The sequence below is a fragment of the Gadus macrocephalus genome, chromosome 11 (assembly GCF_031168955.1).
Source record: "Gadus macrocephalus chromosome 11, ASM3116895v1".
Classification (NCBI taxonomy): Eukaryota; Metazoa; Chordata; class Actinopteri; order Gadiformes; family Gadidae; genus Gadus; species Gadus macrocephalus.
The window spans coordinates 22134370-22154567 of NC_082392.1; the positions used below are offsets into that span (position 1 = coordinate 22134370).

General features: G+C 48.9%; 1 protein-coding gene across 2 annotated transcripts; it reads left to right on the forward strand.

Moving 5' to 3' along the window:
• Positions 1-595: 595 nt before the first annotated feature.
• On the forward strand, positions 596-19814 carry prkg2 (protein kinase cGMP-dependent 2). Of its 2 annotated transcripts, none has more exons than XM_060065902.1 (18): positions 596-1176; positions 1914-2080; positions 2525-2638; positions 3279-3384; positions 3533-3596; positions 13351-13428; positions 13554-13648; positions 13757-13825; positions 13942-14040; positions 14355-14505; positions 14860-14996; positions 16474-16563; positions 16684-16825; positions 17349-17512; positions 17991-18113; positions 18212-18271; positions 18639-18705; positions 19122-19814. In XM_060065902.1, exons 1-18 carry the CDS (start codon positions 632-634, stop codon positions 19215-19217), a joined length of 2367 nt encoding a protein of 788 aa, XP_059921885.1. In that variant the 5' UTR covers positions 596-631; the 3' UTR covers positions 19218-19814. The 2 variants fall into 2 exon arrangements, with proteins under 2 accessions (XP_059921885.1, XP_059921884.1); XM_060065901.1 differs by having other exon boundaries at positions 604-1176; positions 18209-18271.
• Positions 19815-20198: the final 384 nt, after the last annotated feature.

Genomic DNA, 20198 nt, shown 5'->3' on the forward strand with positions numbered 1-20198 from the left:
TGAGTATTGACTCTCTTTACGAGGATGGACATGCCAACAGCAAGTTACTCGGTGCATGATCCGAGTCACTTCATGTTTGCTCCACCTCCATCATTATGTGTAACTGTAATAATGACGTTGTCCTGGTTGTATTTCTACACCTCATATCATGTGGATCAGTGAGTGTGTTGTTTATATTTCCACGAGGAATTCCATGAATGACGTAGCTAGTGTAGGCCTGAGTTGGCGGTAGACATGCTGTTCAACAAACACATGATTGTTCTCCACATTTATTGTAAAACCACCACATTATATGCAGCGATCATATAAATTAAGGCTACTATCGCTTTTGTTTTTATTTTTGAGTGGAGTTATATTCATATTTTATAATCATTGCATTTTATGTATGTATGTAATTGTGTTTCAAATTCATGCAGCATTTCAGATAGGAATTGCTGTTGTCTCTAAATGGGGAAAATGTTCTGTAACCCAATACTTCCTTCCTAAATAATGAATGGAGAATACAATCATTGACCATCACTTAGTGATTTTCTCTCTCTGTCTGTCCGTCTCTCTCTCTCTCTCTCTCTCTCTCTCTCTCTCTCTCTCTCTCTCTCTCTCTCTCTCTCTCTCTCTCTCTCTCTCCAGACAGATGAGGAGGAGGCATTGCGTCGACGCGATGGGAAACAGTTCCATGAAGTCCAGGTGTTTCAAACCAACTCAAAGCTCCCTCTCCTCCGTCCAGGAGGAGCAGGCACCGCAGGAGGTCCTGCAGGAGGTCCATGAAGTGCTGAGGAGGCGGGTGGAGGAGATGGAGAAGGAAAACTGCAAGAAGGAGGAGGAGCTGGGTGCCAAAAGTCAACACATCGCATCACTCCTGGAGCAGCTGGCCAATCAGACTCAAGCTCTGGCCGAACTCAGAGAAGAGCTGCAGAGCAAGAGCCTCCAGATCGCTAAGCTCCAGGAGCTGATTCCCCCCCAAGGAGACTCTGGGGACCCCAGCCCAGGGACCCCGGGCTCTAGGACCTCTCGGGGCTCCTCTCTCAGAGCCAAAAACAGCAGGCGCTCCAAGGACACCGTCAACCGGCGCAGAGGAGCCAAGGCAGGGGTGTCAGCAGAGCCCACCTCCAGGACCTACGACTCCAGCAGCCTCCCAAAGTTCTCCTTTGAGGAGGCCCGTGTGCCCAAGGACGCCAGGTGACATTGGGTGACATGGGGATCTCTGACTGTAATTTTTAACTACTGCTAGTATTCCAGGGGAGGGCACAAGTCTAGTCTAGTGTCTAGTAGTCTAGTTATGGGTTCAAACCCCAATGTCCACTGTCTACTTGTAACAGCAGGGGTGGTGAACAGGACACACATCGTCCCTGTTTATGCTGTTGTCATAACAGTCATGGCTCGATGGGTTCCATAGCTTTAAGGAACAGGCATCTCAGAGTCCTACCTAAGGGGAGAACTGTTCTGTTGTGAATTCTAGAATACGAATGAGGGACTGTTCTTTAAAATCAGAGTAAGGGAAACATGATCATGAGACTAAGAAAGCTAATTTTAAAAAAGTATAGAATAGTATTAAAGGATAAAGTTGGCTTCAGTGTTTTGGAGTTTCAGTCCAAGAAAAGGTTTGGGACCCTCAATATATGTCACAAACTGCTCAAATTCCTCCTAACTCAACCCCTGACTTGGAGTTGGGAAAAGTCAGAACATAAGAACAAGACAATTGATGTAAATTATAATCATCCGTCTTATTAGTTATAGTTTTGGGCTCCAAATCTGCGGTATGCTTGTTTGAGGGTTGGGTTAGGGATTAGGGTTAAGGGTTGGGGTTAAAGATTAAGAATACAAATTTGGGTTTTGGAATTAGGGTTTTGGTTAAAGTCAAGCAACTCCTAAAGGTTTGAGTGGCTCAAGCCCTGATGTGTTGCTGTGCTTCCCAGTGTGAAGAAGCTCCTGATAGAAGCTCTGAATAAGAATGAGTACCTGAAAAGGCTGGAGGTGCAGCAGATCAGAGACATGGTGGAGTGCATGTACCAGAGGAGCTTCCAGCAGGGCGAGTTCGTCCTCCAGCAGGGGCAGCCTGGACATCACCTGTTTGTCCTGGCAGGTAACTCTCCTAAACTGCAATTCACCTCAGCCTTTGGTTGTCAATATTAGTTTTGATGATATGTTCTATTAAAATGTAAACTGGTTGAAAAAATCCATGAGCCTAGTGCCAAAATGACTAGTGTATGGACTGGTAGTAATGGATTGACATGGGGATTCTAAACACATCCAAAAGGTCTGATGTACGCACACTGAAAAAAAACAACTATGTGACCAGTTACTCGTTGAAGATTCTTATTGATGACAGCTTAAAGTCTCTGGTCGCTACAATGGTTCATTTTATGTTAACATGGTTTATGTTATAGTCACAGCTTTTTAAAGGCTGTAGTTTGAAGGCATTTCCACCGTATGAATGTCTCATTGTTTTGTCCTATTTCTACTGTTCATCTGTGTCCCAGATTTGGGTGAGGCAGAGACATTGATTGACCTTGTTGGATGTTTTCAGATGGAAGGCTGGATGTGGTTCAACACAGCAAACTGCTCACGTCAATAGCTGGGTGGACCACCTTTGGTGAATTAGCTATACTGTACAACTGCACCAGGACTGCTTCTGTCATAGGTAAGATACTGTTTAACAATAAAACACATATATCTGCTCAAGTCCTACAATTTTACTAAGGTCCAATATATACACACACAGAGACACATGCACACACACACACACACACACACACACACACACACACACGCACACGCGCACGCACGCACGCACACTCAAACCAACGCAAGCACGTACACTTTGCCTGTGCCATAACCATGCTTGTCCCCTGACCTGTGTGATCTGGTCATTAAATAGAAGAGATTATATTGACCCAGGGTTTAAATAACGTCCCAGTACTGTCCTCCGATTCGTCAAGAACTTTCTAATGTATTTAACCAAGAAGGTCAGAATGGAGGTCAGTAGAACCTCCCTGTCATCCCAAGCTCTCTTAGAACACAGGAGGGGTCGGGTTTCACTAACTCTCCGGGTCTGTGATTAAAAGATGAAGTGGTAACCACGGTTACTGGGGTATTTGCCAGTCAAGTCCCTTTTATTTGTATATCACTCATTCGAAGTTACGTCTAGGAGGGCCTGCTAGTTGAGTAAAGGCAAAGTATCATGAGGCAAAGTAGCATCTGTCCAAGGCTGCTGTCGTACAGCCACAGTGCCAAACTGTAGTCAACAGGTCCCCCTTGACCTTTGACCCTGTGCTCTGCAGCGATGAGCAGCACGTTGACTTGGGCGCTGGACCGCGAGGTGTTTCAGAACATCATGAGAAGAACAGCTGAGACCCGACACCAACAGTACCGCAACTTCCTGCGGAGGTCTGCTTCAAACACTTACCAGCAAGGCTTTATGATGTATAGATTGCAAAATGACAAATAACCACTGACGTCCTCAAGAGAGGTAAGAACAGGTGTACACAGTGGGATGATTTGAACAAACATTTAACATATTAATCATCTGTTTTAGCGTTTCCCTATTGGCTAATCTGCCTGAAGACATGCTCAGCAAGATTGTGGACTGTCTTGAAGTGGTAAGTTATCTGACAAATGTCTTAGTTAGTGGTAAATTCTCCGGTTAATATATGAGTTAGTGCTAAGTTATATGATGAATGTATTTGTTAGTGGTAAATTATCTGGTTCATTATTTCTTTAAACGAGTGGCAATCCTACAATCTTCCTTCACGACTTGGCTCAGATTCATGTAACCTACTTCTGCCACAGATGTGTCTGGATTAGGGCTTTGACTTTTGCCTCATATTCGAAGTTCGTTTGTTTATTAATATTAATAATCGAATATATTCGAATATTTATTAATAATATTTTGACCATTAAATCCCTTCAGTAAGACCTGGGCTGAATCCCAATACTTAGTACATACTATTTCTGTTCAGTGTCTACTGAACAGAAGCGTTCTACGCATAGCTATGCGTAGAACGCTTCTGAACGCTTCCGAACACCGCCGAAACTCCACCGGATGTTTGGAGATGACGTATCTCCCCTCAGATGCCGGCAAAACTACCTTGATAAGTTACCTGTTTTCCGTCTTGTCATCGTTGCTATAAAATTAAAAATGTCTCTTTTTACTTAATGACTTACTTTACTTTTTTACTCTTTTTAATGACTCTTTTTTCGCCGCTTTCTACGACGTCTTTCTAAGCCGCTGTTGGTAGTGTCGGGTCAGCCATCACTTCTTCGTTCGTTACCAGACTCCGGTTGCATTGTGGGATAGCGTAGTGACCTACCGTTGTATACTGTGGTATGGCGACACATTAGTGCCATAATTCACTAATGTGATAAAAGATGCATTCGGGCGTATTATATTATTCCCCACTCGTAGATATTAACTGCGAGCGCGCAAATGATCTCTGCGCGCGCAAAACAGCCTCTCGCGCGTAACAGCCTCTCGCGAAAGATGTTTTTACGCTCGCTCGAATTTAATTTTGGCACTATGGGGGAGGGAACCAAGGCAGGGCGGGCTTTCCTATGATTGGCCGTTTCTGAAGCGCGATATTTGATTGACAGCCCTCCTCAGCCCTCCTCTCATTCAATTCTGAATTGTACAGTAAATGGCTGAAAGTTACGTATTGTAACTCCAGATTCTATGAGTATAGGCGCAGCCTTTTAAGTGTCGGCCTCATTGTCCTTTAAATAGCTGAAGAAAAGCTGTTTATTGGGAGCAGAACGTCTGCCGGCGCCCGACTATATCTGCGAAATGCGGACGTCGTTGAGGCACGCCGCACGCGGACGTAATTGAGGCCCACGATGTTGGTGGTCGGGGATTACACATTTTTCAGTGCTACGGCTCACGCCTAGGGATAACCCAATAGCGATAGCCTTAAAAGGCTGCGCCTATACTCATAGAATCTAGAGTTACAATACGTAACTATCGTTTCAGCCATTTACTGTACAATTCAGAATTGAATGAGAGGAGGGCTGAGGAGGGCTGTCAATCAAATATCGCGCTTCAGAAACGGCCAATCATAGGAAAGCCCGCCCTGCCTTGGTTCCCTCCCCCATAGTGCCAAAATTAAATTCGAGCGAGCGTAAAAACATCTTTCGCAAGAGGCTGTTACGCGCGAGAGGCTGTTTTGCGCGTGCAGAGGTAATTTGCGCGTGCGCAGAGATCATTTGCGCGCTCGCAGTTAATATCTACGCGTGTGGAATAATATAATACGCCCGAATGCATCTTTTATCACATTAGTGAATTATGGCACTAATGTGTCGCCATACTGTGGCGGTAGTACCAATGGGTAGTACGCATTCTTTAACGTTTTCCGTACTACACAATGCATACTGAGCATTCGGACGCGCTATATTTGTGGCGTACTACAAAATGCATACTATGGGTGTGTTCGAAACCACCTACTTGCTTACTGCTTACTACCTACTCAATACTTGGCTTACTTCTCGAATCCTTAAATAATGATTGAGTAATCCATTTTGAGTAATCGACGTTCGGAAGACCATTCTATTTCATCCTTACTGACCGCCAGAGGCGGTGCATTAAGCACTGGATTTATCCGTCTCGCGCATTCGCAGTTCGAGTACCTATACCAACAAGGTCACATGTGACCCTCGTGACACCGGATTGGCTATATAGCCCGGTGTCGACAGAGGATCTGTTCCTTTCATCTTCTCGCAAAGACGCATGTAGTAGTACCGCTTGCGGATAGCGTATTCGCTTTTTGAAAAGGATCGCGCTCTAGACTGTGTGCAGCCTCACGACCAAGGGTCGGAGCAACGGGTGAACTCGTCCTCCAGGGGCTGTTTGTCTGTACAGCGCTGAAAGGCTTCCTTTGAGTAGAAGCTTCCAAGTTTTTGTTTAGTAACACTTTTGTTGGAAGAATATATATATATAATCGTTCAGTCACTTACCGGTGAAGGCAGCGCTCTCGCGTCCTCTCCCGGCAACACTGCTGGGATTATTTTCACTACTGGGATTATTTTCACTACTGGCTACATTGTACAGTTCGCTCCCCCCAGCGCTTGTAGCTGCTACTTGATAGCTCCCTGATAGAAACAGCTCGGCTGTGTTCTGGGTTACCAAATTTGTTTGGTAAAAATTTATTTTTATTTTTTTCCGGTCAGTCACTTACCGGTGAAGGCAGCGTACTCGCGCCCTCTCCCTGTAACACTGTTGCGTATTTCTTTCGGTCACTTACCGGTGAAGGCAGCGCTCTCGCGCCCTCTCCCTGTAACACTGTTGGGGTTTTTCTTTTCAGTCACTTACCGGTGAAGGCAGCGCTCGCGCCCTCTCCCTGTAACACTGTTGCGTATTTCTTTTCAGTCACTTACCGGTGAAGGCAGCGCTCTCGCGCCCTCTCCCTGTAACACTTGTGTGTTTCTTTTCAGTCACTTACCGGTGAAGGCAGCGCTCTCGCGTCCTCTCCCGGTAACACTTTCTTGGCTTTTCTTGAATTAGTAGCTTACTGGTGAAGGCAGTGCTCCCTCTCCCAGGGTTCTGCTGATGGCTCATGTGTGCGGCGCCTGTGTGGCCCTCCTTGAGCCTGACGATGGCCATGATCGCTGCCCCTCTTGCCTCGGCTTCGAGCATTTGAGGGAGGGCCTTACAGAGAGGGCCTGTATGAACTGCGGCTCCATGCCCTTGGCACTCAGGCTGGCTAGGCTCGCAGTGGTGGAACAACCAACAGCCGTCGACCATCCATCAATGGCGCCACTTCCTCCGGCTCAGCCCGTCCGTTCTTGGCGTCGGGGTAGAGCAGGCCCCCCCCCCAGGAAAAGGGCTAGGGACTAGCTAGCATCCAAGGTGGATCGCTTGTCGTCAGACATGGTGAGGATACAGGAACTCCTCCTGACCCTGCAACCTGGGGCAGGTGGCGCGGTGGCTGACATTCGGCCTGACCCTTCCTTGGGGGATGTGCCGGGGACGGACGATGTCCTGTCGCTGGCGGCATCAGCCAACCTCTTCAGTGAGGGTGTCACGGGGGAGGAAGCCTCAAACGCTTTTGGGGAGGCCTCCCGCTCCTCTGCTCAGAGCTCTGGGCACAGCACAGAGGGTTACCCCATCGGGGCCGTCATCCGTACGGCCCTGGCTCGCCTGGGGCTCGATGCTCCTCAGGCAGACTTGGCTCAGCCTAGCGCCTTTTTCAGGCGCAGCCCTGCCACAGCCCCTTTCTCTGTCCCTCCTTCGGAGGAGTATTTAAAGGAGCTACACGTCTGATGGAAGGATGCCAAGGCTCTCCCCCGTCCTTCTTCCAGTGCTCGGGCCTTGGCTGCCATGCGGGATCCAGCGCAGTATGGTTTGGGTCGCATGCCACCCGCCATTGCCTCCCTCATTTTAACCCCCGATCAGGCCTTACGGCCGGATGCCAGGTGTCCTCGGCCCCAGTGCAGGGTCACAGACGACCTGCTCTCGAAGGCCTACGACGCAGCAGCACGTATGGGGCGGATTGGCAACTCCCTCTCCCACCTAATGCTGGCACTCTCGACCTCGCTGCAACAAGCTGCAGTTGAGCCGTCTACGCAGGACCTCAGCGACGCGTCCCTACAGGCCTTTGCCCTCATGTCCAGGGAATTGGGGCGTGTTATGTCCACCCTGGTCCAGACTCGCCGCCAGGTTTGGTTGGCTCAGTCGCCCCTGACGGAGGCGTGCAGGAAGGCCCTCAGAGCCGTGCCAGTGGTACCGGGGGAGCTGTTTGGGTCAGCTGCCCTGGAGACACTGGAGCGAGCTGCCCAAGCTAGGCAAACCAACCTGCAGCTGTCGGGTCTTCACAGGAGTGTGTCCGCTCCTGGCAGGCCTAGAGCCCCCCCGGCTGCCCCCCGGGGCCGCTCCCAGCCACCACGCTCTTACCCAGCGAGGGATGAGGGCCTACGCAGGTCTCGGCGGCCCGCCCAGCAGCCCGCTGATAGCTTTCGCGCCCCCGCCCGCCCATCGCCCGGGCAGCCTCGGGCCGCGGAGCCTCACCGGTACCCCTCCAGAGCCGACAGAGGCCGGGGGGCCAGGCGCTAGGACCACGGGGCCGGTCGTCGGCTGTTTTTCCCAGCAGCAGATCAGTTACTGGGCTGCCTGTACTATAGACCCCTGGGTGGTTTCCACCTTAACCCGGGGGTACGAATTACAGTTCCGACGCCGGCCCCAGGCCTTCGGCCGGGTCAGGATGACAGTCGTCCGCGACCCGACGAAGGCCGCAGCTCTGGCCCAGGAGCTATCCGCCCTCCTGGCCAAGGGTGCGATCGAGCCAGTGGACCCTCAGTTACAACCCGGGGGGTTCTACTCGGCCTACTTTCTGGTAACCAAGAAAGACGGCGGATTCAGGCCCATTCTAGACCTAAGGGGCCTGAACACGTTTTTAAAAATTTTACCATTCCACATGCTCACCTCGGCGGACACCCTGAGGGTAGTTGCCAGGGGGGAGTGGTTCACGACCATTGACCTGAAGGACGCCTATTTTCATGTGCCGGTTGCGGCACACCACAGGCGGTTCCTGAGGTTTGCCTATCGGGGCAGGCATTACCAGTTCAGGGTACTTCCCTTCGGGCTTTCCCTCTCCCCGAGGGTTTTCACCAGGGTTGTGGCGGCAGCCCTCGCACCCCTGCAGACGCAGGGCATGAAGGTCCTGCCGTATCTGGACGACTGGCTGGTCTGTGCGCCCTCCAGGTCCCAGGTGGCCCAGGACACGGCCCGCCTGCTGTCGCACGTCGCCCGGCTGGGCTTGACGGTTAACCAATCAAAGAGTTGCCTGGACCCTTCCCAACGGGTTACCTATCTGGGGTTGGTCCTGGACTCGGTCGCCATGAAGGCCTACCTTTCACCTCGAAGGGTGAACGACATCCTCCGCCTCCTTCCCCTCTTCAGAGCCGGCAGGAGGCTGCTTTTTATTCAGTTTCTTCAGCTTCTGGGCAAGCTGGCAGCTGCTTCAGCTGTGGTGCCTCTGGGCTTACTGTCCCTGCGCCCACTCCAAATGTGGCTGAACAGCCTGCACCTAGATGCCAAGTGGCACAGGCAGAGGAGGGTCAAGGTGACCCTGCAGTGTCTTGTCTCTCTGGCTCCATGGAGAAAGAGAGCGTATCTGGAGGCAGGCGTGCCCATGGGCGCAATCCCGGCACGCCGGGAGTTGGTGACAACCGACGCCTGCCTCTCGGGATGTGGCGCAGTGTGGCAGGGCAGGACTGCGCAGGGACGGTGGTCTGGCCGGGACGTGGCACAACACATCAATGTGCTGGAACTCCGGGCTGTGCAGCTGGCATTAGCCAGCTTTCTGCCCCATTTGTCAGGCCGGCATGTCCTGGTCCGGTCGGACAACATGGCCACGGTTTCCCAGGTGAACCACCAGGGGGGCACCAGGTCAGCACGGCTTCTCCGGGTATCTCAGAGCCTGTGGGCTTGGGCTTCTCCCCGTCTGGCCAGCCTATGGGCAGTCTATTTGCCGGGGGCCCAGAATCGGGCGGCAGACTTCCTCTCCCGACGGAAGCCTCCACCGCACCGGGGGAATGGCGGCTTCACCCCGAGGTGGTGGAGTCAATGTGGGGCCTCTTCGGCAGGGCAGAGGTGGACCTCTGCCTCGGAGGAGTCGGCGCATTGCCCCCTCTGGTTCTCCTGGGCAGAAGCGTCCAGCCCTTTAGGGCAGGACGCGCTGGCGCACGATTGGCCGGACAGGCCTCTTTATGCGTACCCACCATTGCCTCTGGTCCTGCCGACACTCCAGAGGGTCCTTTTGCAGGGCCACCGGCTCCTTCTGGTGGCCCCCTTTTGGCCGGGGAGGCTCTGGTATCCACTGCTGCTCAGGCTCTGCTGCAGCTCGCCATGGCGCCTCCCCGACAGGAGGGATCTCCTGTCCCAGCTGGGGGGTCAGATCTGGCATCCCGACCCCTCTCGCCTACAGCTCTGGGCTTGGCCACTGCAGGGCCCGACCCACTGCTGAGGGAGTGCACTGCGGCTGTCAGGGGTACGGTCATGAGTGCCAGGGCACCGTCGACCAGGTTGCAGTACAGAAACAAGTGGAAGCTGTTCTCCAACTGGTGTGCGGCTAGGGCCGTGGATCCAGTGCACTGCGCTGTGACCACGGTGCTGGAATTTCTGCAGTCCCTCCTGGATAGTGGCCGGTCGCACTCGACCTTGAGGGTCTATGTCGCTGCCATCTCCTCCCTACATGATAGGGTTGACAGCGCCACGGTAGGGTGCCACAGATTAGTGTCCCTCTTTCTTAGAGGGGCTTTGAGGCTGCGTCCCCCTACAGCCATGCGGTCTCCAGCATGGGACCTGCCGCTGGTGCTGGAAGCCTTGTCATCGCCTCCCTTCGAGCCTTTGGGTCAAGGGGGGTTGAAGTGGCTGTCCATGAAGGCTGCCTTTTTACTCGCCATAACATCTGCCAAGCGGGTCGGGGAGTTGCATGCCCTATCAGTGAGTGATACATGCCTGAGGTGGAACTCTGATGGCTCGGGTGTCACTCTATGGCCGAATGTTGCGTTCCTGCCAAAGATGCTGCCACGCAATCACCATAACCAGCCCATCCAGTTAGCACGCTTTGACCCCCCTTCTGGGGATGGTGGGTCTGAGCTGCTGTGCCCGGTGCGGGCCCTTAGGGCTTATATTTCTGCTACCGCCGGTATTTGCCAGTCGGAGCAGCTTTTTGTTTGCCATGGTGGCCCTAACAGGGGTCGTGCTTTAACAAAACAGAGGCTGTCCCACTGGATTGTGGAGACCATAACGCACGCCTACGGGGCCAGTGGCCGCCCCCCGCCATCCAGGGTGAGGTGTCACTCAACCAGGAGCGTCTCAACATCATGGGCTGCCCTGAGAGGGGTGCCCCTGGGGACCATCTGTGCCGCGGCGTCATGGGCGTCGCCTAGCACATTCTCCAGGTTCTACCGGGTCAACGTTGCCACTCCCCATCCAATGGGCGTGGCCCTGATGCCAAGCTCTGCTGTCTCTGGTCAGTAGGTGAGCGCCTTGATTCTTCGTGATGTTGTTGGTATTGGCCATCCAGTGCTTAATGCACCGCCTCTGGCGGTCAGTAAGGATGAAATAGAACGCAGAGTTACGTATGTAACTCCGGTTCTATGAATCCTGGATGACCGCCAGAGTTACAGGTCACTCAGAAGTCTCGTGGTTCGCGAGAAGATTCTGGGAACAGATCCTCTGTCGACACCGGGCTATATAGCCAATCCGGTGTCACGAGGGTCACATGTGACCTTGTTGGTATAGGTACTCGAACTGCGCATGCGCGAGACGGATAAATCCAGTGCTTAATGCACCGCCTCTGGCGGTCATCCAGGATTCATAGAACCGGAGTTACATACGTAACTCTGCGTTCTTACTTAACCACCTCAGATGACGTGAATCAAATGACGTGTCAATAACCTACCGGCCGGGCGCCGTTAATAAATATTATAAATAAATATATAAACGTCACATTTAACGTCACAGTACATCTTCAACCTAAGGATTTGCGGTGATATGTTCAAAACAATTATTAAACAATTATTAAAAGCACTGCTGCTGCGGCTCCCCGTTTAGCGCCATTGCTTCCATTGTTCTTTTGAATAGACGCAGTGCATTCTGGGGCGGTTGAGTACGTCTAGTAAGCTAGCGATGCTTACACAAAATCTTTCCGGAAGTAGAAGACATTCGGATACTACTCGCTTACCTAAAACTCGCTTACTACGTTCTGCTTACTCAATTTGACGTCATAGTTAGTAAGAGTAGTAAGCAAGTAGGTGGTTTCGAACACACCCTATAAGTATGAGTATTCGGATTCAGCCCTGGATTGGGTTTTGCGAGGTTTGTTTACCGGCGTTGCTATGGTTACCGGTCTTGCGTGTTCCAACGGTTTATTGGGTTTCTGATAAATCGCTGTCTAATCAATACTTAATTCACTGCCTCTTCCGTGGTCATTACAATAATATTGTAATGACATTACAATAATGTTGTAATGTCTATTCATAATATTATTATGAATAGACTGCGTCGGGTTCTCCGACGTCTCTCCCTCTTGGCCTGCCCATAACAGGTTCGAATATTAAGTCCTGCCTAATATTAATTTTGATTTATTTTTTGATATTCGAATTATATTTGAATTACGAAGTTCGAAGTCAAAGCCCTAGTCTGGATGCAGGCAGATAATATGCAAGACTGTGTTTTTATAAAGCCAGAGAATGGAATTTGGGAGCAGTAAATGTTTGTGTGTGGGTTCCAATTGAAAACCATTGGGGATCTCCCAAACAAACAGTGAGAAAGATAGGTTGATATTACTCCCATTGCTATTGAAGACAAAGCTATTTAGTCTGAAGAAGTCACAGTTAATGGATTTAAGGTGTCCTCATTGTGCCCATGATGCAACTCTGCAGTAATCTCATAGCATGCCCCCTTGATGTGTTTGTGTTTACATATGAACTTGATATGTATGAATGCAAATATATGGAAGGTGTTTAGGAAGAAATTGTTAGTGCTACAGCTTTCGAGAACACTCACAAGACCCAGGTTCAACTCTGTCCGCCAGACAGAAAGAGGCGCTGTCCTCTGGGTTGCAAACCCATCCTCTTGTCAAGAGTTTCAGCATCGAACCAGAATGTTGATGGCAGAATGTTGATTAAGTCAGATGAGGTCCAACTGACTTAAGAAATAATCCTTTGGAGAGAAATAGATCTCGCTCTTGCCAGTATTTTTTTTAACATGAATCGATGTCAATCATTAAACCCTTCCCTTGATACAACTACCCTCTCCTGATGGGATCTGTGAACCACAATATCCCTCTTTCTAGAACTATAGTCACCACGAATCAGAAGGCAGTAGCAATCCAACAGATAGCTCTCTCAATAAAGGCCTTGGTCTCTACCTGTTCCTCTAAAAGCATTGGTCTAGACCTGGTCTCTACCTGGTCTTCTAAAGGCCTTGGTCTCTACCTGTCTCCACCTAGTCCTGGTTTGTATTTGGTCCTTTAAAGGCCTTGGTCTCTACCTGTTATTTGTCTACCTGGAGGTCTTGGGATCTGGAAGTGGGTCCAATGCTTTGTGGCTGTAATATATTACAGTGTTTAAAGTAGTTCTTACTGTATACACTGTCATCTGTTTCAACAGTGATTATAATCATATTTGAAACATACTCTTCTCAGTCGAGTACAATAAGCCTATTAAACAACATTAAATTGAAATTGAAAGTGTTGTCGGTTGATTGATATTAGCATGAGTTAATCTGTTTTCTGAGTTGTATTGGGTAGTCTATTATATACTAGTAGTAGCAGAGTAGTATAATATAGTGTATCTGTATATCTGTATACCTGTACCCGACAGGATATTATATAACTAAATAATCGATATCCCCAACAGGAATACTATGACAAAGGAGAGTATGTCATCAGGGAAGGAGAGGAGGGAAGCACGTTCTACATCATCGCTCAGGGAAAGGTACCAAATCCTCAGATAACATTGCACATTATGTGTGGATATATGTGTTTTCTGTTATTGTCTAACTATGTGTTGCATGTATGTATAGAACCACGTGTTGTCAACAAGTTGTTTCTGCTATGTAGGTGAAGGTGACCCAGAGCACCCAGATCCACAAGGAACCTCAGGTCATCAACCTGCTGCAGAAAGGAGATTACTTTGGGGAGAAAGCCCTCATCAGGTACCTGGAAACACAACGTCACTGACACCTCAACGTTTGTCTGAATGTCTTGAATCCTCTTCCCGGTGTTGCTGTGGGACTTCATGCTGTGTTTATCTCGTCCCGTAGTGATGACGTCAGATCGGCTAACATCATCGCAGAGGACAACGGCTTGGAGTGTCTCGTGATCGACCGCGAGTAAGTTCCCCTCAACGCTAACCCTAACCCTGGTACTACCCATAACCCTGTCTCTGGTTGGTCAGTGAGCGCAGGACTTGAGTCTTCATGACCTCCACTGTCTTCCTGTGATCCAGAACGTTCAACCAGACCGTGGGAACATTTAATGAGTTGCAGAAGTACCTCCAGGGATACGTGGCCACACTCGACCGCGATGATAAGAAGAGACATGCCAAGTAAGTCTTGACCACTAGAAGATCTATGTATCAGAGTAGAACTTCCTCAGTAGATACATCCTGGTGGATCTAGACCAGTAACCCATTATCTGGATGTCCACATTTTCATGGTCAGTGGACCGGTTGGAGGAGTTATCTGATTACTCACAAATTCCAGTAGCTATTTGCAAATCTAATGTGTAATCTAATGCAAGCATTATTAAAAAATAAATGTGGGCTTCCGGACTCCTTATTATATATATTATTCTTGCCCACTGCTCCTTTAAAGTTCTATTCAACAGTAGATTCTGTATTGATCTCTTCGCCCTCTCCAGGCGCTCAGTGTCACGCCACCTGAGCAGGTCCATCTCTCCTGACGCCATCCAGCTGGAGGAGAAGCTGACCTCCTTCTCCTCCACGGCTCCATTCGACCACCTGGAGGTCATCACCACACTCGGTGTAGGAGGTTTCGGACGTGTAGAACTGGTATATACCTTATCCCCTTGTCCTTAACCCTATAACCCTAACCCTAACCCTATAACCCTAGTCCTTTACCCCTTACCCTACCCCCTAACCCTATAACCCAAACCCTATAACCCTAACCCTATAACCCTATTCCTTTACCCCTTACCCTCCTCCCTAACCCTAACCCTATAACCCTAGCCCTAACCCTATAACACTAGTCCTTTACCCCCTAACCCTATATAACCCTAACCCTAACTCTAGTCCTTAACCCCTTACCCTACCCCCTAACCCTTAATCCTGTAGTGATCCTGCTGGGCTAGATAGAAAGTCAAGTGAGAAAGCCTGCCTCTCAGGGGTTTCCATTTCTTTCTAAAGGTAAGGATCAAGGGAGAGGACATGACCTTTGCCCTCAAGGTCATGAAGAAACAACATATTGTGGACAACCGACAAGAGGAGCACATTCACTCAGAGAGACGGATCCTGGCAGAGTCTCGCTCCCCCTTCATCGTTAAGTTAGTCTGTCCAGTCGGACCTGCCTGTCTGCCTGTCTGTCTGGACTATCTATCTATCTGTCTGTATATCCGTCTGCCTCAACAATCTGTCTATCTGTCTGTCTGTTGGGTTGGACGTACGACCTCTCTGGACTACCTGTCTGTCTTGATAGACAAACTACCTGTCTGGACAACCTGTCCTTCTTTCTGTCTGTCTGGATTGACTACTTGTCTGCACTACCTGTCTGTCTGTCAGATTTCAGATATCAGGTTAGATGTTATTATTAGCTCAGCGAGGAGTGATTTATGGAGGAGGTTATTGGTGATGGGTGGAGGTTATTGGTGATGGGTGGAGGTTATTGTTGATGGGTAGAGGTTATTGGTGATGGGTAGAGGGGAAGGATAGGTGGAGGTTATTAATGATGGGTGTAGGCTATTGGTGATGGGTGGAGGGCAGGGATGGACTGGGACAAAAATTTGGCCCGGGACTTTGGGATGGAGAGGCCTTTAATGAGACCACCACGGGAATGGTGCGTGTAGAATTTTGCCACTGCGTACAATTTTAAAAACTAGTCCTTACCCCTGGATATGTGCATTGCAACTATGTGTCATGTGTTTGTGGTTAGAATTTGTGAAGATCACAGGCAAATATTTTATGAGTAATCTGGTCCAATTACAACATATTAGAAATTGCATGTGCCTAGAAAGGTAAATCAAGGGAGAAAAGATACCAAATAGTGCAAGATAAAAGTATTTTAGTGGAATGAAAAAAGTGGGAGGAAGAAATAGTCATATCTAACAGCGTGCAACAAAGATGTCACATTGTTTCCCCTTCACTGCTGGATAGGCTACTACACATAAATCACAAATCAAGCTTTTTTCAACGTTTGCAATATCCAACGAGAAAAATGCCTCTGTCAGACTCTAGCCAGATGTATACTGAGTGGCTATGTGACATTTCAGAGTGATAAGTCAAGCCGTTGAAAATGAGAAAAATGAGGACACACACACACAGACGATGCATTTCGAAACACCAACTGACTAACTAACTTCAGAGGGAGGTCAACGGAAGTAAGTGATCCAGCCGTGTGTCCGATTTGACAGGTTGCGGAGCAGTCTAAGTTTGGAGGGGCCGTTCGGCCGCTCGCTTATCCCCCATACACTGTTTTTAAAAGTTATCCCCCCCTAAATTTACAGTAATATACCGGCCCCGTTTTACCGCCAGGCCAGAGCTCTGTTTCGCGCAGTTTGCAAGGTTTGTATCCAGCAGGCCAGCCCAAGTCAAGGCTCGGCCTGAAATGATCCGGAGGGTGACTGGTGGAGGGTAAGGGTGATGGGTGGAGGGGATGGTGATGGGTGGAGGGGATGAGTGATGGGTGGAGGGGATGAGTGATGGGTGGAGGGGATGGTGATGGGTGGAGGGGATGGTTGGAGAGGATGGGTGATGGGTGGAGGGGATGGGGGTATTTCAGAGTATTGACACGTGACTTTTCTCCAGGCTGTACCGAACGTTCAAGGATAACAAGTATGTTTACATGCTGCTGGAGGCCTGCCTCGGAGGGGAGATATGGAGCCTCCTTAGAGATAGGTGAGCTATAAGATCCAATTCCATTATATTATGTTGCACAGTTGATAGGGTGTCTTAACTTTTGTATTTACTGTCTCTGCTTCCTTGAGTCCATAACCTCCATCCCTTGCTGCTCTTCAGAGGGAGTTTCGACGAGACAACGGCAAAGTTCTGCGTGGGTTGCGTGACCGAGGCCTTCCATTATCTCCACCGCTCCGGGGTTATCTACCGCGACCTGAAGCCTGAGAACCTGATGCTGGACGCTGAAGGATACGTCAAACTGGTCAGTATGGGCCCAATAACACAACATTAACACAGGTATAGCCCTTCATCACCGTTACAGCCTAAAGGGGCTTCAGGAGCCCACATTATATGACAACCCATAACCCTGAGCCCTCTAGTGGACTAAGAAAGCCAAGAAGAAAGAAACCTTGAGAAAGAACACAGTAGAGGGAACACTCCTTCCAGGGATGTTAGGAGTGCAATGCATGTAAAAGAAGTAGACATATAATGGTAGCATAATACAAAAAGACAGATTGCGTTTTTTGAAAGTAATACGTTTGAAATCAAGTGAAGTGTGGGCTAGTTTGATAGTGATGATATTGATAGTGATCGTGACAGTGAAACTAGTGATTAAACTGGTATCCATCAGATGTGGTGAGCAGGCCTCCAGACTGTATCCACTTAAAGGACATATCCTCATCTGAAACAGTCTCCTGTGTGTCTTCTTTTTGCACGGCTGTCTCTTCAAGCCAATCCCGTATCCCCTCCACAAGCCTGTCCTGGACTGAACTTGTCCTCCGCAGGTGGACTTTGGCTTTGCCAAGAAGATCAAGTCTGGCCAGAGAACGTGGACCTTCTGTGGGACGCCGGAGTACGTGGCTCCAGAGGTCATCCTCAACAAAGGCCACAGCTTCAGCGTGGACTTCTGGTCCCTGGGCATCCTGGTGTTTGAGCTCCTGATTGGAAGGTTTGGACAGAACCATGAGGTATAGCAGTGGTTGTTGTGTCATTGTTTGACCGCCGAGGGGAGACATCTGCTTGAAACTCCTGCTCTAAATAAGCAGACTAGAAAATAAGAATTGCTGACACACTGACCCAAAAAACCAACACCCAACTTTACAAGGTTGTCTGAAGGTGGCCAATGCTGATTTGACATGTGCCAGATTAACAGCCAAAAACCAACTGGTATGACACACTGGCCCAATGTTGCTGTTTGTTAGTGTTTGTTTGGGAGCAGGAACCATAATGTCTGCAAAATAAATATTGATCTTAGATAATTTGCAAATGCAGCCAATAACGAATAAACTCACCTGGGAGTCAACAACAATAAAAACAACCACAGATAATCCCAATGTGGGGACCCATATGGTTAATGCTATCGGCAGTTTGTATGCAGTTGTAGGGTGAAGGGACAATTGGCTTCAGATTGCGTTACTGTTCCACAGTCCACCCTTCTCTGGCAGTGACCAGATGATGACATACACCCTCATCCTCAAAGGCGTCGAGAAGATGGACTTCCCCAAGAAGATCTCCAAGAGACCAGAGGATCTCATCAGAAAGCTCTGCAGGTACCTAATATATAGGGTTATAGACTGTCTATATATAGTTTAGGATCTAAAGGCATGGTGACAGTTGTAATGGTAACAGCTCTCCTCTGTTGTAGAAGGAACCCTGTGGAGCGCCTTGGCAACCTAAAGAATGGTATCATTGATATCAAGAAGCACAGGTAACAGCAAGTGGTTTACCAATGTGATTAAACATGCTCACCGACTAAAGACTTGGCAAAAACATTAAATAAACTTTTCATTTGACTGGGTAATGCTGCCAGAATAATTAATGTAACGTGCTGTGGACATGAGTTTGGTTTAGGATTAGGGTAGGGTGAGGGTTATGGTTCAGGGTCAGTTTGGTGCTGTGGAGAGCAGAAACACATGTATTTGACTAATATATTGCATATGCATATGGCATTGCCCTGGTCTCCTTCAAAATATTCTTTATTTCTTGCAAGAAATTGTTAATTAGAAGTTATCAAATAATGAAGTACATACATGATTGAATTGACAGTGATGCCTTCTCTCTTTGTCATGTCCGAGGTGGTTCACTGGTTTCAACTGGGAAGGGCTAAAGGGAAGAACATTACCTTCTCCACTCAGACGAGAAGTAAGTAAAGAAAGGGGAAACAGAGCCATGCAACCTTCCTACAGACACACCCCCTCCTATTATACAAACACTTCCTCCCTACAGTAACACCCACCATACAGACACACCTTCCTATAGAGAGACCCCCTCCTATCATTTTGACACGCCCCCTCCCTATAGACACGCTCCCTATTAACCTCACAGACACGCCAACGCTTACAGACACGCCCTCTCCTTACATACAAGCCCCTTCCTACAGACACGCCCCCTCCATATCAACATGTCCCCTCCTGCCAATCAGACATGGCCCCTCTCACCATACAGACACGCCCCCTCCATATCAACATGTCCCCTCCTACCAATCAGACATGGCCCCTCTCACCATACAGACACACCCCCTTCCTTTAGACCCTCTGACAGTGCGGTTGTGTCCCCAGCTGTGTGGCCTGAGCGACCACAGCTACTTCGACAGCTACCCTCCCGACGACAGCATCGCTGCAGATGAACTGTCGGGTTGGGATGCCGACTTCTGAACACCGTTTCGCACCAAGAGTGTGAAGGCATGTTGTCCATGAGCACATCCCCATAATAGGATGAGCTTAAGTGGATCGTAGAGCGGATTACGTTTTCTGTATGGATTCTATTTATTCCACCTCCGTCTACCATTTGCTTTTGAGCTGAAGTTTTCAATTGACCTGTCGCTAAGTCACGCCCCCCGTCGTTACCATGACGAACTCGGACAAACAAACCAGACTAGATAACAAAAACATATGGAAAAATGTCAGCTGACAGTATATCAAAGTAGGTTTTAGATTTAATTTCTTCCAGGAGCAATCAAAAGGGACTACATTACGCTATGGAGAGGAATATTCAAAACTTAAAAATATATCCAGACGGTGACAAGCTTAAATTCAGTTGGTATTCTGGCCTGCCACACAGTCTGATCCACATTACACACTTTTTCTTGTCCTGTTGTGGCTTGGGAAAAGGGATGAAACATACCCCATGTTTCAGCCTCTCGGGATACCGACTGTCCGTGTTATATGTATCCCAAGCAAATTGTTTGATCATGTTTATTTTTCTTTACACTAACAACATAAATCCACCATTAAATTGTTATATTATGCCTCCTCCCTGTTGTTCCTCCTCCCTGTTGTTTTCAACAGAGTTGTCAGAGTATAGTTGAGGCTGGACTGTTATTGGCTCATCTGCGGTCTAAGGGCGGAGCTTAGTGACAGGTCAATTGAAGTGGTCTAGATGTGTGTCTTTGTGGGAATGAACACAAGGTGTGTGTGTGTGTGGGTGTGTGGGTGTGGGTGTGGGTGTGGGTGGGGGGGGGGGGGGGGGGGGGGGGGGTATGAGAGTGAGTTATAGGGAGACCGAAAGACAAGTAGAGAGAGTGTATTAGAGGGTGATATGTGTACTTATAGAGTACTTCTACAGTCTATGTAATACTAGTTCAATATTATATATACTTTGATACTCAAAAATATGAATACATAATGTACGAAAAA